Here is a 16,780-nt window from a genome sequence, read left to right as displayed (position 1 = left end):
TGACAAAGGAAGCCATTGATCCAGCAGGTGCCAGGATGGGGTGGCATTCCTTTCACTAGCTCCTTACCTGGTTCCTGCTGCTCCTCTGTTTACCATGTAGGCAGAAATTACTACATTCTTAGACCGGGCTTTGTGAAGGCCAAAGGGAGAGCAAGAGGGGGGGGGGGGAAGAGAGAGAGAGAGAGAGAGAGAGAGAGAGAGAGAGAGAGAGAGAGAGAGAATGAATGCATTTATTCTCAGGAGAAAGCAGGCCCGTCTGCAGGAAAGATAGCTTCCTAGCAGCCGAAGGGGTTTGCAACCCCATAGGAAGAACGATATCAACTGACCAGACCCCCAGAGCTCCCAGGGACTAAACCACCATTCCAAGAGTACACAGGGATGGACCTATGGCTCCATCCGAATATATAGCAGAGGATGGCCTTGCTGGGCATCAATGGGACGAGAAGCCCTTGGTCCTGCCAAGGCTTGATGCCCCAGTGTAGGGGAATGTCAGGGCAGGGAGGTGGGAGGGAGTGGGTGGATGGGTGGGGAAGCACCCTCAGAGAAGCAGGGGGAGATAGCAGGTTTCTGGAGGGGAAACCGGGAAAGGGGATAACATTTGAAATGTAAATTTAAAAAATCCAATAAAAGAAAGAAAAAAAAAAGGTAAAAAAAATGATAGCCTCCTAGCAGGAGTAGTATAGCGGGAGTGTGAACAGGGGAGCTGTGTCTGTTCACACATATATCTCAGCAGACCTCCCCTAGTGTGAACTCCTATACCAACGAACCTGTCCTACACCACATAATCCAAGGGGACCAGGGGACAGGGGACAGCGTGTGGACGTTTGTGTTTGCCTGCCAAGTTTTAAATCTCCAATCGCAGTATGAATGCTGGCTCAGTATGAAAGCGTGGTGGGTGAGGCTGGGAAGCGGACAGTGTTCAGTGGGAGTGGATAATGGCCTGGGCTGGACCATCTGTAGCTGCTTAAAACACAAAGTTAGCGGTGCTGGGCTGCAGACCTTGCCTTTGAGGGAAAGGAGCTCATGAATGGCCTTTTCTATGCGTTTCAAATGCTGTGTCTGGGTCTTGAGAACAGAGTCCTCGCTGAAGCACGAAGGGCCTGGCCATCTTCACCAGAAACAAGGTAAGCAGGAGACCCGAAGCAGGGTAGAGCTTGGTCCTGGGATGGCGATACTTTTTATAGAGTGGGGAAGGTGGCTGAGCCAGGAGCAGGCTTGAGAGACATAGTTGGAGTCATTTCTTGATTCCCTTGTGGCTTTGACACACTTGTCACCTCATCTCCAGAGGCGACTTGCCTCTACTGGGCACCAGCCTTCTCAGGGACACGCCAGTGGTGGCCAGTGATCTCTTGGGCTCCTCACTCTGATGTTTGGAGTCAACCTAAGAAGCTGCTGCAAGCCTCTTCGAGACACGATCCTCAAGTCAGAGTTCCAGCCCTGGTCACATGCCTTGGGTAAGAAGCCTCGCTGTGACTCAGTTTCCCCATTTATGCAGTGGAGATGTCAGCCATGCCTACGACCTAACCGCTGGCATGGAGCCAAGGAGCTCAGAATACTACCAGACACCCAAGTGCCACGTACATGGTTTTCTTTTCGGCTCTTTTCTCTGAGACAGAGTCTCACTCAGCAGTTCAGGTTGGCCTCAGACTTAGAGTGATCCTCCTGCCTCAGACTCCTTACTGCTGCTCACTCCACGGATAAGTCACCCCACCTGGCAGTGTTTCTGTTAGTGGTGAATAAATGAATGCCACTATGGTTGCATACTTGGTGTTCCTTGGCAACAGACTAAGCCGGTCATTCATTCATTCATTCATTCATTCATTCCCTCACTCATTCATTCCCAGAATATCTGCTAGGTATTTCCCGTGCATCAGAGACAGTGCAGGTGCTGAAGGTGGGAGGTGAGGGAACTACACCTTGCTCTCAGATGGTGGGTGCGGGGGTCAGGAGAGGTGATGGGATAGCAGCCTGCAGCCTCTGCCTTTTACCTTGGGTGTGACAGTGTGAGTTCAAGGGGAGCAGGAGTGGAAGGGATTTTTTTCCTGCCTCAGTGGACCCTGGAGCTGTGGCTTTCAAAGACAAGCACGTGGGAGCCAGACACAGAGTTAAACCTTCCTTCTGTTTAATTATAATAGAAAATGACAACCGTAGCAAGAAAGCTAACACAGGGAGGTGTTACCACCACACCTTCAAGAGAGCACATGGAACTCTTACATCAGCAAAGAACCTTTCCACTGCAAGTAAATGCCAGTGACACACAGAGAACAGGGTGCCTGCGTGGCAAGGACTGGCACAAAGGTAAAAATACTTTCATGTCACATTTACAAGCTGGCTAGAAAATCATTACAAAACACAGAAGCTTGACTGACGCTCTCCTCGTGAAGAACTGCAGTCCGCAAGCAGCAGGTGATGAGTAAGAATTCTGGAAGGATTTAGAGAGTAGAAAGAGTTAGTGTGTCTACAGTTTTGGAGAGCTGGGGGGGGGTCAGAAAGGAGACCTGGATTGGTTTGATGCTGTTCCTGATCCCCAGCCTTCCTGTCCCCATGAGAATCTCTTCACCGATCATGCTTCTCAGACGCACTGGTGAGGGGCAGGCCTCAGAGGTCCTGGACAGTCACTGGTGGGAGGCAAGCTCAGCCTCAGCGTTCTGGCCACATTGTCGGGTCGCCTCCACCCATAGCTGACATTGGGCTCGCCGCTCTGATTTGCTCTGATCCACATGTGGTCTGACTCACACATGACTGGTGTAGCCTCCCATCTTCGGCGTCGTTGGCATTTGGGGGCTGGATAGTAGTTGGCCACGGGGTCTGTCCTCTGTGCGGGTGAGCATCTCTGGCCTCTGCTCTCTAGATGCAGTACGTCGTCCGCACTCCTCTGTAAACTGGAGATAAGAATGATCTCCAGACATTGCCAAATTGTTCCCCCTGGGGAACAAAGGTACCTGAATTGAAGAATCACGGGAATTCTCTGGCTGGGAGATCTGGGGACAAGACTCTGCTCTCCTGCAGATCAGCCCCACCTGGCAATGCCCCCAAACCCCTGTGAGGATGGGTGTCCATGCCCTCGAGGCAAACCTGCACACAGAACCGTTGGTGATGTCAGAGCAGTACGTTGAACTGCAAATGGTGTGATTCTCAGGTCCTAGGCTTTGACATTTCAACATAGTGACACCATCCGCAAAGTTCTCACCCCAAACTGAGTGACTGAGTTACAGAGGACAAAAGAAAAAAAAAACCTCACAATATTTTAAGTGCATGATTTTGTTTTGGGTGGGACATGTATCTATCCTCGGCCACATGCGGTTGTATACAGGCTGCAAGTCTTAAAAATAAAATCAAGAAAGAACACAGGAGGCAGACACAGTCTCCCTGCCACTCCACCAGACAGAGGGCTCCAAGCAGACCCAAGGCTCTGAAGTATCTTGTGGCCAAAGCACACACGCACTCCCTGAACGCTGAACACACACACACACACAGGCTAGGATTTAGCCCCAGTGGAAAAGCAGATCTGAAAGCTTTTGAGGCAGAAATCGGCAGAAAGAAGGAGAGGTTGAGACCTTGTCTTTCCAATGATGTGGCCTAGGCAGGCACAAGGACACCTCTGTGCTCAGGTTTGCCTGTGAAAAGCCCTAGTACCCGTGTTTCCTTCCCACTCTATCTCGTTTATGTGTGCATGTGTGCACACACGTACAAGTGTATGTACTTTTCCATGTGGTTTCAGTTAGAGACCAGAGGTCCTTCTTAATCATTTATCCACCCACCACTTACAAAGAATAAAGCCCAAAAGAAACAAAAGAAAAGCCAGTGCAGCTCACGGAACCTGAGCTCACATTTTTGGTTAGTGTGGCTGGCCAGCGAACCCCCCAAACCTGCCCACCTTCATCCCCCAGAGCTGGTTTTATTTTAATGTGGACTCTGAGGATGTGAGCTCGGGTCCTCAGGCTTTACCCACGAAGCAACCTCTCGGCTTTATTTCCCATCAGTAAAGCACAGACGACAGCCGCAGTGAGCCAAGCCAAATGAGGCCGACACGCAGTCCATACATAGCCCCCATCTGTCCTGGCTGATGGCAGGGTAATGTCGTGCCGGTGGTGATGTACATTGCCTGGAGCCCTGTGGTTTGTGTGGTTCCCTCTCTCCCTCCCCCATGACATGTCTTGCTCAAGCTCTGATCTCAGGAGGCTGCACAGGGAGACAGCTCATAATTTCACTCCCCTGGCTTCTGAGAGGAGCTCCGCCTCTGTCTGGAGCCTGTGCCCTGCACCTCAGGGCTCTCAGCTGAAGCTCAGCACCCTCTCCTCCCGACCCTGTACTGAGTACCCATAGAGGACAGAGGCTAGGAGAGCCTGATATGGGTGCACATGTGCCATTCAGTCTCTGGCTGCTCCTCCCTGGCCCTGACTTGGGAAATACATGAGCTTGTAAGTAGGACTGTCCGCAGCAGGAGAGAGAAGCCATTTTACTACCCACTGATACAAAAGGGTGGCCATGCTTCTGCAGGAGAGGACTAGCATGCCAAGAGCATACATTCAGCTGTATTGTGGCTCTAGCTCCTGCACAGGTCCTGGTCAGTGGACAGGCGTCCCGGCCAGGACAGGAAGCTGGTGTGCTGCCTCTCTGGCCGTGTGGCACTGGCCTGTCCCATTTCCCATTCCTTGGGATCCTAAAAATGCACATAAGGAGGGACAGTGGCCTCTCTAGCCAAGGAGACTCATTAGTTGCTCCAATTGGATTTCATTGACCACAGGGAACATTTTGGCAAAGACATCACTCCTGCAAGGGGCAGATACATAAAGGGCAAGGGCCTTCCTATCAAATGTAGGAGGCTCTGGGGTCCACCTTACCCAGGGAGAAGACAATGGGGTTCTGGCTTGGCTCCCCAAGAAGATGACCTCCTCTGCTCTGGAGAGCTTTGGGGCTGTACAGCTTGGATCAACTTGCCACGCAGGTGAGGCCCACAATCTGACCTCAGTGCCGGTCACTGAAACCTTCCTACAGTGCAGCTCCTTGGGGGCTCGCATACCTTGGGGGCTCCTTATACACGTACCCAAGAAATCCTACTTCAGGGACCCTCCTTGGAGACTTACATGGAGACTCGAAGTCAATCTTAAATGGCAGGGGAAGGATTAATATCCCTGGGGTGTAGGCAAAGCTGAGACTGCCCCATTCTGATGGTCTGAGACCTGTGAGTGGTTCAGGCCATCTCAAGCTTGAGGAACACCTTCTGGTGACTCAGGTCCTGATTGAATGTACTTCAGTGTTGCCATCGGCCTTAGAAGGCTGGAGAGAGAGAGAGAGAGAGAGAGAGAGAGAGAGAGAGAGAGAGAGAGAGAGAGAGAGAGAGAGAGAGAGAAAGAGAGAGAGAGAGAGAGAGAGAGAGAGAGAGAGAGAGAGAGAGAGAGAGAGGGAGAGGGAGAGGGAGAGGAAGAGGGAGAGGAGGGAGAAGGAGGGGGGAAGGGAGAGGGAGGGGGAGAGCCTAACTCCCAGGTTCCAGTCCCAGATCCTCACTTCTATGCTGTGTGGCCTTAGGAAAGTTACTCCATTTCTCTGGGCCTCTGGTTACTTTCTGTGCACGGGCCTTGCTGCTGTGAGGTGATGGAAGGGTGAAGGCTGTGCATAAGAATCTAGCACCATGCCGGCTCATAGCTCTCAAGCACCGAACCCAGGCCTGTTCGTTCTTTAGCTGATGAGCAAGACAGAGCAGAGCAGAGGCAGCAAGGACAGTGGGGCTCACTCCAGCTACTCTGGCTGGGGTCTGTCATTTGCTCCTCGTTGGTTTTTGTGGTGAGGAAGTTCAGATAGGGAAACTTTGGAGACAGGAGGACAGAATGGGACCGTTCTGTCTGATCCAGGAGAGCACGAAAGATGTCGATAACTGACTCTCTCTCTCTCTCTCTGCCTCTCTGTCTCTCTCTTGTCTCTGTCTCTCTCTGTGTGTTGTATGGGTGTGTTGAATTTGCGGTGTGTGTGTGTGTGTGTGTGTGTGTGTGTGTGTGTGTGTGTGTGAGAGAGAGAGAGAGAGAGAGAGAGAGAGAGAGAGAGAGAGAGAGAGAGAGAGAGGGCACTGACATGCCAGTACCTTACAAGGGTAGAAGCTGTCCTTAGCTTCCCTGTCCCTTCTGTTAGTACAGCAGGCACAGATCCTCCCCCAACCTGCTGTCTCCATGGAGATAAGGTAGGGGGATGGATGGCCAGCCGCAGCTCCCCGGAGGTAATTCAGACAGCACTGGGATACAGGTCACAGCACACTTCTGTTCCCATGGCTGGCCTGGGTTCTCTCATGAGAATGCCCTACCCTTGGCACAGGGAAAGCCTCAGAGGTCTGATGAGGGATCCTGCTAGTTAGGCAGGAAGCCAGAGCAAACATCCCACAACGCCCACGTCCAGCACACAACAGCTAAGTGCCAGCTCAGCATCCTGCCTGCTGAGGACTTTGGGAGTCTCAGGAGACACTCTAAGCCCCCACTTCTTAGCAACGAAGGTTGGGCCAGTTCTCTGTGCTAACAGCTTCCCCTGGGCCACAGCATTTGCAAGCACACTGGATAAATTGAGAGGTGTGGGGAGTCAGATCTGCGAGGGAGGGCACAACATCTAAACCAATTTACAGCACAGACACCAGAATGACCCGTGAATGCCCAGACTGAACATCTCCTGATTCCCTCTGTGCCTCAGCTGCTGGGGCGGGGTGGGGACGTGCTCACTAGAGGACTTGGCTAGGATGGAGGCCAGACTCAGCCCTGACTCACTATCTGACCACACTGTCATCAGGCCTCTCTCCATGACATCTGTCCAATGACGAGGGGACATGGCTAACTCATCCTCAGAGGAGAGACTGCTAACTGCCCGGACCATCTAAAATTTGAAGACATCTTCTGCTTTTCCTCCGAAGATCAGAAAGTTCATTCCAGTCTCTGGGTCTTCTCATGCACTTGCATTCTGCAAGGACCAAGTGTCTGGGGACAAACTATCATTTATAAGTCAATTTTCTCAACATTCCGTGACCTTACAACATGGCCATCAGTATCCAAAGGGGTGGGGCATATACTTAAAAGGGGGAGTTCGAACTTGTGAAAGTTCTTGTCCCAGCACCCACACAACTGGGTTCAACCAGCCTGCAGAAAAAAAAAAAAGACATACAGTGACAATTTACTGTCACCGAAACCAGACCTTCATTTTTTTTTTAACCCAATAGGATGTTCAAACCGTCCTTGCATTCTGGACTGACCGAAACTTCAAGAATTGTTCAGTCTGCTGCTCGAAGGACCCGAGCCGTCAAGCTTTTAGGAGCTGAAAGCCATCACCTTCAAGGTGCTCTGAATTAGATCAGCCACAACAAGGAGATGCTCTAAACCGGAGCTGCCTGGAGGAAATTACAGGTGCATGGTGCCTGCCCCTCCAGGGACCATCTGAGAACATAGGTATCTCCAGTGACTGGGAGAAAGCTGGAGTCAGAGTGGGAGGGGCTTCCCCAGAGCCTCAGCATCCCTGGGCCTCAGAAGGTGAAGGCATACACCACCCCTACTACCACGATGTTCCCCACCGTGGCTATGATGGCAATCCACAGCAGAACAGCATCGTTGGAGGAGCGAGGAGACTCCTCGAGCTGGCCGTGGCCATTGGAGGTCGAGTGGACATTGGCAGGGGAGTTAAACAGGGAGTACTCGGTACTGAAGTCCTCATTGGGTGAGTCCATGAATGCTCCTCCCATCATGGGCAGCTGCAAGGAGAAGAGAGAATGAGCCAGGACTGCCCAGCAGAGAGACCCCTCCTGGATGGGACCAGTCCAATGGGCCTGCACGGAAGTGCGATTCGCAGACACCAATGCACATTTCACACTCACAAAAATGAGTGTTTGGAGCTGGCTTCAGTGCGCGCTTGCGAATTTGATGCTTGGGAGGCCCAGAAACAGGAAATTACAAGTTTAAGGTCAGCATGGTGAAGACTAAGCTAGCCAAAACCAACTCGAATCAAACCAAATGAACAACGCCCCCCTCCCCCAAGCACAGGCACCAAGCTTCACTTGGGAGGCCACTTCACACACAAGGCTTGGCAGATCTTACCCCACAAGCTCCCACACCCTCCAAAATCAGGCTCTGCCACGTCCACACGGGCTGCAAGCCACCTTTATCCCTATTCTTATTTGTTTGTTTGAGATAGGGTTTCTGTGTGCCCCTGGCTGTTGTGGAATTCGCTTTATAAACCAGGTTGGTCTCAAACTCACAGAGATGTGCCTGCTTCTGCCTCCCAAGTACTGGGATTAAAGGCGTGTGCTACCGCTACCTGGCTGCTATTCTAATTTTAAAAGGGAAAACACGTTAGGTTAGTAGCGACTCACATCTACAAAGCCAGCCCTCAGATGCCCAAAGGAAAAGAGTTATGAACAACATGGCTGTCTGAAAATACAAAACAAACAAACAGTAGTAACAGTATGTGCCACAGAAAGCTGTAAACCGTTGCCTACTGGGCTAGTTAGCGTCTTGTTAACTTTTTATTTTCTTTATTCTGTGTGGAGACAGAGAGGGCGAATCAGCAGGGAGAGAGATTTAAAGATGAGACTTTCGTGGATGGAAAAGTCCCTCACACTCTCATTTTAGAAGATCTCCCCACTGCATCCCCTTCTGGGATGGGACTACCCAATGTGCAACATGTACTCTAGGGGCTTCCAGAATGTTCTGGTGGATGCTTGAGAGAGGTTTGTAAGCCTCTAGAGGAATCTGTTGATTCAAAAAAAAAAAATGGGCCCAACCTACAGTGTGTCTCAGGACAGACATGGGGCAGCTCTTGAGTTAAAACAGGGAGACCCCCCCGCCCGAGTTCCGGTGTGTGAGGAGGAAGGTTAGGATTCGAGACCTGAGCTGCATGTGAAGACACTGGAGTTTGATGGCTTTCCCTTCCAAGTCTTCCCATCCTTCAGCACAGACAAGGAAAGCAGCCACTTAAAACCCACGTGTTTTGTCAGGCTTCAGAACCAGAATCAACCTCCTGTTTACCTCCATACATGGGACAGAAGAATGACTATGGGTTCAGACAGACCTGTGTGGTCTCCACCCGAATCCAACGCCTTTAAAAAAGCTCCGAGCTTCATGAGCTGCGGGGATGGCCTGTAGCGACCCCTCGCTCTGATGGCAGTGACTGTCTGCCTGTATCTCCTTACAAACTGGCATCATTACCAGCCTGTCACTCTCCTTCACTGGGTGGGCTGGAGAGGCTGATAACCTCAGGATGATTTTGTTGGGGGTAGCTGACGGAACGTGATTCACCCAAGCAAGGCTCCCCAAAGCTTTCAGAGTCAGATTACGTGGTTCAGAATACCAGGTTTTGTTTATACTCTCTCAAAAATCACAAAGGAGTGTCAGGAGCCATCCAGGAGAGGCTAAGGCTAGCAGGTGGCTTTCCTGGAGGTGGCCCACTGTTTTTTTTTTCATGCCATATGGTGGGTGAGCTCTGAGAGGCAAGGTCTCAGGAGACTTCATCTCAGGACTGCTTCTTGCTGGTGATAGTCTTCTTTCTGTCCCTATTACATAGTCTAATGATTCCTAGGCATTAGCCAACTCTATTGGGTAGACTTCCTGCAGATCAAGATAAAAAGGGACTTTTGTGAATTAATGCCATTTATATGAATTAATGATTTCTATAGAATTCCTGATTTGATTTAAATAATTTTAGGAAGAAAGTTTTAAGAGATGACATTAGTTGTTTTTCCAGAAAGATATAATAAAGATAGAGTTAAGAATAGAAATGTGCCCACTCCTCACGGAATAGTAAGTAAAGGCTGCAGAATAAGGAACACAATGAGCTTTCATAAACTACACTAAGAATACAAAGAGGTTTGGGACTGGTTTGTGATCAAGGAAAAACATTCATTCTAGGTCAGGTCCAAGGATGAGGTCACAGGTGTGCACCATGATAAAGCAAGGCCATGTGAAACTGTTGCTTTGAACTTATAATGAGCATTAGAGAATGAAGCACTGCTTTGGACTTAACTATCAGCATCCTTCTGTAACTCCCTTTGGGTGAAACATTTTATCTATGAGGTAATTTTCCAAGATCTTTTGTCTAAGAGGACGTAAGAAGGTCAGAGGGAATAAAGTGTGGCATCTGGGGCTCTGCCTCATCCACCCACAAATGTGTGTGTGTGTGTGTGTGTGTGTGTGTGTGTGTGTGTGTGTGTGTGTGTGAGAGAGAGAGAGAGAGAGAGAGAGAGCAAGCATATTGCATGTATAAGACTTTAGTTCTTTTTATTCCTTTTCTCTCTGGTTCATGAAGAGTTAATGAGTTCCAAGCCTCTGGCCTGGCCAGTGACAGGCCCTTGAACCAGAGAGAAAGGGAATCGGTGCTTATTAAAGCACAATGGCCTGGAGAGACAGCTCAGTGATTAAGAGCATGGCTGTTCTTCCAGAGGTCCTGAGTTCAATTCCCAGCACCCACATGGTGACTCACAACCATCTGTAATGGGATCCGATGCCCTCTTCTGGTGTGTCTGAAGACAGCTACAGTGTACTCCTATACATAAAATAAATAATTTTAAAAAAGCACAAATAGTAAGAGTTACAGAGTAAGAAACCAGCCCCTACTAAAGCTCAAGCAATAATATTATAAGGTCAGGGAGCATCAATCTTTAACCTTTGTCTGAAGCTGCGTCCTGTCTAGTACCAGTCCAGTAGAGGCCGGAGCAGGCTCCCCAGCAAAGGGGTGACAGATACATCATCTTTCCCTAGTATTGCAAGCAGTGTGGTGACTTGCATGCACAGAGCTGACTGACACCCAGTTAAGCATATCCATGCTGGCACAGGCTCTGAAGAAACAGTTTATTTCACTCCACAATGGGGCTCCTGCAAGAGCTTGCCGGCTTCCATTTAAAAATCCTTTTACGGGGCTGGGGATTTAGCTCAGCGGTAGAGCGCTTGCCTAGCAAGCGCAAGGCCCTGGGTTCGGTCCCCAGCTCCGAAAAAAAGAAAAAAAAAATCCTTTTACACTGCTAGTTCTGGATTCAGGGGCAAGGGAGCGTGGTTTTCACTGTGACCTCTGGATCTGAGGATGCTTGTGCTGTCTGTGGCTTTACTGGAAGAGCTGTGTCACTGGGAGTGGACTTTGACGTAAGAACTCAGCTACTGCTCCAGCCTCTCTGCCTGACATCATGTCCCTTCCGTTATGGTCACAGATGCTCATGGACCCTCTGAGATGGTGAGCCCCAAATTAAATGCTTTCTTTCATAGGTTGCATTGGTCCTAGTGTTTTGTCACGGCAATAGAGAGGAAGCTTTGATAACGACCCTCAGTTGTCTCTCTCTCTGTCTTCCTCCGATGGGGTTAGACGTGGGGACAGAATGAGACAGAGCTGTGAAGTTATCGAAGAAAAGAATAGCAACGCATCTGCCTCTTCAGAGAGGAGCAAAAGAAAACAAAAACCTCAACAAAACCAAAACAACAACAACAGCAACAACAACAACAGCCCACCAAGGCTCACCTACACAGAAATGGAATTCTAAGGGAAGGAATGTCAGAAACGAGCCCAGACGTGAGTGCCACCCTTTACAGGAAGATGACTTTGAAGCTGGCTGGGATTCCGTCGTAATCAGACCGTACAGGAAAGCTGACCTGTTTACACTCGCATAGTTTCAGTTTGATCCTGCTTTAGGATACACTTTCATTGCCTCGAAGACTGGGTTTCTTACCATGAAAAGAAAACATCGAGGCTTTGGCGAAGTCCTCCTCTATTGTATCATTTTCCTGTTTTTACTTAAATCTTACGTGCACGAGTACTTTGCTCACATGTACATCTGTGTACAATGTGCATGTGCCCGCAGAGGTCTGAGGAGGGAGTTGGTTCCCTTGGAAACTGAGTTGCAGATGGTTGTGAGCCACCACATGGGTGCTGGGAATTGAACCCAGGTCCTCTGGGAGGATGAGTGCTCCTAACCACTGAGCCATCCAGCCCCAATCCCCCCCTTCCTTTCGTGATCTTAAGCATAATTGTGCACACACTTATGTGGGCTTCTGCCCTTGCACACACATTTTTACTTGTGAAGATGATGAAGATTGTGCCTTCCTACAGGCACAATTTCTTTTTCCCCATTTTATGTGGTGCCTGTAGGTATGTTTGAGCAGCAGGTGCTTGTGGTGCTGCTGGAGGGCAGAAGAGATCCCTGGGTCCCCCGGAAGTAGAGACAGTAGCAGGGTGAGCTGCCAGGTGAGTTCTGGGAACCAAACCTGGGTCTCTGCAGGAGCAGTCAGTGCTTCTAACCTCTGGGCTATCTCTCCAGCTCTTCGTGTACAATTTCTCATTTTAACAACCCTGAGGCATCAGTTTCTGGTGCTTAGAGGCAAGCCGCCCTTGCCTCCCCTCCAGGAGACTGATGTGAATTCCTAAAACTTGCGTTGCACAGCGCAACCCGTGAGAATGCCGGCATGTTTTCTCCTGGAGATTAGGAGAATCTCCCTATCTTGATTTAAAGGCTCCTTGTTCCTCCGTCACCCTCCAGCTTCTGGGTGGCAGGCAGGTTATTCACAGAGAGGGATAAGCCAGGGCACACGATTCCAAAGGCCTCTCCTTGCTCTGCTCGGCCCCAGGCCTGGAAGGATCCTCCCCAGAGGCAGAGGAACATACATTAAGCTTAAGGGGTGACCCTGCTGCCTGCATGGCCCGCAGTCCACCACTCTTCTGAGTGGAATCTAAGTGGGAAACTAGGAAGAAATGTCTCCTTCACTTCCCACTAAGGCAGTCAGAACGCAGCCCCGCCATGACCAGAGGCTATAGCAGGACCACTCCCTGACACGGGGTGGGTCAGCTTGACATTAATATATAAAAGGAACTGGTTGTTTCATGCAGTGACTACACTGGATCTCAGGGCTACTCTGTAAAGAGCAGTCATCATAGAGTCCATAGGTGGTTCCCAACCACCTGCTTTAGCTAAGAGCACCTTTAGATAGGAGAGCCCTCAGGGGGCGTCTGGAATCTGTCCTGTGTGCTTTTGTCTTTTGTTGTATTGGAGATGAACACATACTAAGCAAGCACCCTTGTGACTGGGAGTTTTTTTTTAAAGATGATCCTACTATTTTGCCCCAATTAGGTCGTGAATTCACATTTATGGTCCCCCTGCCTCTACCAGCTAGGATACCAGAGCGGACCACCACAGCGACTCTGGGGTGTAATGACTGAAAGATGTCACTAGGGGGCGCGCAGTGCAGGCTGTGTTTCCTGATATCAGAGAAGGTGACTGTTTACAAGGGAGAAATGGCATCACAAAATTATTCTCAGCAATACATTTTTAACCTGTGTGCTTCTGATATATATGTTATACCACATCGATAAACTAATAAAATTAACACCACTAGCAAACTAACACAAGGACAGCAGCCTATAGGCAGGTGTTCCTCAACATTGCCTAGACCAGTGGTTCTCAACCTTCCTGATGTTGTGACCCTTTAAAGCAGTTCCTCATGGCGAGGTGACCCCCAACGGGAAAATTATTTTCATTGCTACTTCGTAACTGCAAATCTCTTTTGAGAACATAGAAGTATTCTAATCAAGCCCTCCCTCTCCCCCACAAGTGGCCGATTCTGGCCAGTGGGTGTCTGCTGCATTTTGCGCCTTGCTGTCATGGTCACAGTCCTGGCTGCTTTCTGGACCAAGACACTCAGCATGAGAGCTCACTGTGAGGGTGGCTGAATTGGCATGCAGGGGTTGTGAACTCTGCCCGATGTCCACAGGAACCTCAGAGGGTCCTGACACAGCCCTGACCTCCATCCTCTGGTGGGAGTTTCCCTAAGGAGCAGGGTGCCTTCCACAAGGTGGAGGTTACCCAAACCCCTCTGGGGCGTCTCTGGGGGAAAGGGACAGTCTGTCTCTCCAGAAGGAAAGACCTGAGGTTGTTGACTCTGAGGTGACAACAGCAAACATTTTGTGCAGCAGGTACCCATCTTAGGAGGGCACTCAGAAAGAACCTGTCGGGCTCTGGGTGAGGGGTTTGCACTGCCATCCTGGCTTTGCCAAAGCCCTCGGGCAGGTGGGCATTCTCAGGGTCCAGCATGCCTTGTCTTTTCCCACCTTCTCACAGCCTTGGGGCCCAGCTACAAAAGAATATAACATTCTTGTGATATGGACTTTAAATCCACACAGAGATGGCAACATTCCAACCATCCTGTGCCTATGGTAGGCTCTGGTGACCCCAGGAGGCTCTGGGCCAGGAGCCCTATGACAGCTAGCACAGGTGATGTCTAAAAAGTCTCGGGCAGATACTGAGAAGACTGGAGTGAGCCTTCACTGGGCTGTGGGAGCTGTGCAGCAAGACTTCGAGGTAGGCCCCGCCAATACCCTCAGATGAGATGTGTGGTACCCAGCTAACCACGAGAGTCAGGGCAACAATACAGACCCCAAAGGGAAACCAAAGGGCAATCAGTGCCAATGAGATGACTCTGTGGGTCAAGGCACCTAACTGCTTTAATGGAATCCCCAGAGAATATGGTGGACAGAGAGAACCAACTCATACATGTTGTCCTCCGGCCTCCACAGGTATGCCATGGCATGTATACATGTGTTCTCCCCCAGAAAGTGTAATCCTAAAACTGTAAAGAATAATTGCGTCTTGTAACCCAGACCCTCCACTGGACACATTGAAAAGCTATTGTTTATCTGACATTCAGAGAGTCAGCCCTGCGTCTCTCTCTCTCTGCTTCCCCTGACAGGTCTAAGCTTACAGAAGCCGAGAAACAGTGCCAGGGACCACACCCTCAGCTGCTTCTCTTCAGAGCACACCATCTGTGGCCCAGACTCTTGGGTGACCTAGTTCGCCAGAGAATTCCAGACAAGCATCCAGGCGGAGTAAATATTATACAGATAATTCCTCTTAATGCTGAATTCTCACAGTCTCTAATGGTCTAAACACAGAGGGTTGCATGACGTGGTGACCTCATCCACTCTTACCGCTCAGCAAACGCTGAGGATCAACTCTGTACCTGGGGGGCTGGGAAGGTGTCAGTGATATTGCTGTGGGCTGGATCCTGAGGAACCCTCAAAGGCCTGAGTGCTACAGGCTTGGCCTCTAGCTTGTCATCACTGGATAAAAACAGAATGGGATGACTCCACACACACACACTTTCACCGACACGGGTCAGCTGACAGAACATTGAGCGAACTGCTCTTATTACAGTGTGTGTGTGTGTGTGTGTGTGTGTGTGTGTGTGTGTGGTGTGCATGCACATATACACACCATACACACACTCACAGGCATGCACATGCATGCATATACATCCTGCATGGAATCACAGGCTAGAAATGCCTTGAGAACCCTTCCCGTCCCTGAGCCTCATGCAGCGACAGGAGATTTTCCAATGGTCAGAACTGATTCATATTTTTGAAATATGAGCACGAGAAGAAAGCTTTGCAAAATGCACACACAGTTCATGTGGGGTCTACTGTTGACCTAAGTGTCCACTGTCCCCTGGTTCCCGAGGTATTGCATTCTATAAGTGTGGTCTGGGGTCTGTGTGTTACTTGCTTCTCCAGGTGTCTGGTGGCTCAGGAGGAAAGTTAGGTACGGACAAGAACAGGGTCTAGAAAGACCAGGCTAGGCTGAGGGAGCGCCCAGGTGGGCGGGCATTTCCTGTGTACGATGTAAATAGCTGGGTAGTCTGAAGGTCCAAACCATCCGGGGTTGATGGTGGAGGAACAGGGTCTCCCAGACAAGGCAACAGAAAGCAGGTGTGGTGGAAAATAAACCCGAAGGTTCCTGGCTCCAGTGGCAGCAGGGTAGCATCTCAAGAGATGGTTGGAGCCATGGGGATGGGGAATGGGAGTGGGAAGAAGCTGTCTAGCTCAGCACCATGGACAGCCCCCACTCCTGGAGCAGGGCTCCATCCAATAAGGACTACCCTGGCAGTAGGGTGGTGTTCTGCTCTGTTAACTACCTCCCTGCGGAACTCTGGCAGGTCCTGGAGAAATGCTAATGCTTGCAGATTTGGAGACTCCCCCAGAGATGGCAGCTGACCCCCTCCCGTCGTTCTTCCTCAGAGACTGTGGAAATATTTGCCGCCTACCAGCACCAGCAAAAGCTGCCATCCTCCTTGCCGGGCACCCACGCTGCAGATTTTGTGTCAAGCAAAGTAGTTCAATGAAAACACAAGGAACATCTACTCCGAGTTTGAGCCAGGCCAGGTGTTAACTGGGACCTTTAGAACCTGAGGGTATTTGGTGACCGACAACCCACCAGATAGGGCCGACATCCTTGTTTTTCAGGTGGGGAAACCAAGGCACGGATGGAAAGTTTCTGAGAGGAGGCTTGGGGAGGTTCAATGACTTCCCCAGAGCTTGAATAGCTCATAAGTAACTAACTGACCAGGAACTAAACTCTAGGTGTTTCAACACACAAACCTCACCATCATCCTGGGGCCACTGTAAGCATTGGTCACCTGGGAGGCCACGGTCACCTCTGTGTCCTACTGTCACTGTGAAGGAGATGCTTCCTCCCTCAAAGGGAACCTCAGCTGGTGGGGAATTTAGAAGTGAGGCTGCAGTATCCAGATGTGGCCAGTTTCATCTGTATTGAGCATACTCAGTGATGTCTGTATCTGATACAGTTCTTCCTCTCTGAGCAGCATCTAACCCTCGAGCTATTAGTGACTTTCATGGGGTCCCATCAGAGCCTGGAGATCGTGGGCCCGGGTCCTAGACAGACGAGCTCAGGTCCTAGCTCCTGCATAGAGCGCTCTACTGTTTCCCCTGAATCCGCTATGCCAGGGCTCTCCCTGTACTTTCCCCGCTCACTCATCCACCCCACCACTGC

General features: G+C 50.3%; 1 protein-coding gene across 1 annotated transcript in view; it reads right to left on the bottom strand.

Moving 5' to 3' along the window:
• Positions 1-2,100: 2,100 nt before the first annotated feature.
• Positions 2,101-16,780, bottom strand: part of C6h14orf132 (similar to human chromosome 14 open reading frame 132) — a 32,978-nt gene continuing 18,298 nt past the window's right edge. The window contains exon 3 of the mRNA XM_039113035.2: positions 2,101-7,717. Within this exon, the coding sequence (XP_038968963.1) occupies positions 7,493-7,717 (225 nt within the window). The 3' untranslated portion in view covers positions 2,101-7,492. The remainder of the gene's footprint in view (positions 7,718-16,780) is intronic.

This window comes from Rattus norvegicus, chromosome 6 (genome assembly GCF_036323735.1).
Source record: "Rattus norvegicus strain BN/NHsdMcwi chromosome 6, GRCr8, whole genome shotgun sequence".
NCBI classification, from domain to species: Eukaryota; Metazoa; Chordata; class Mammalia; order Rodentia; family Muridae; genus Rattus; species Rattus norvegicus.
Note: the sequence above shows the minus strand (reverse complement) of the source record. Positions and strands in the feature narration are given on the sequence as shown.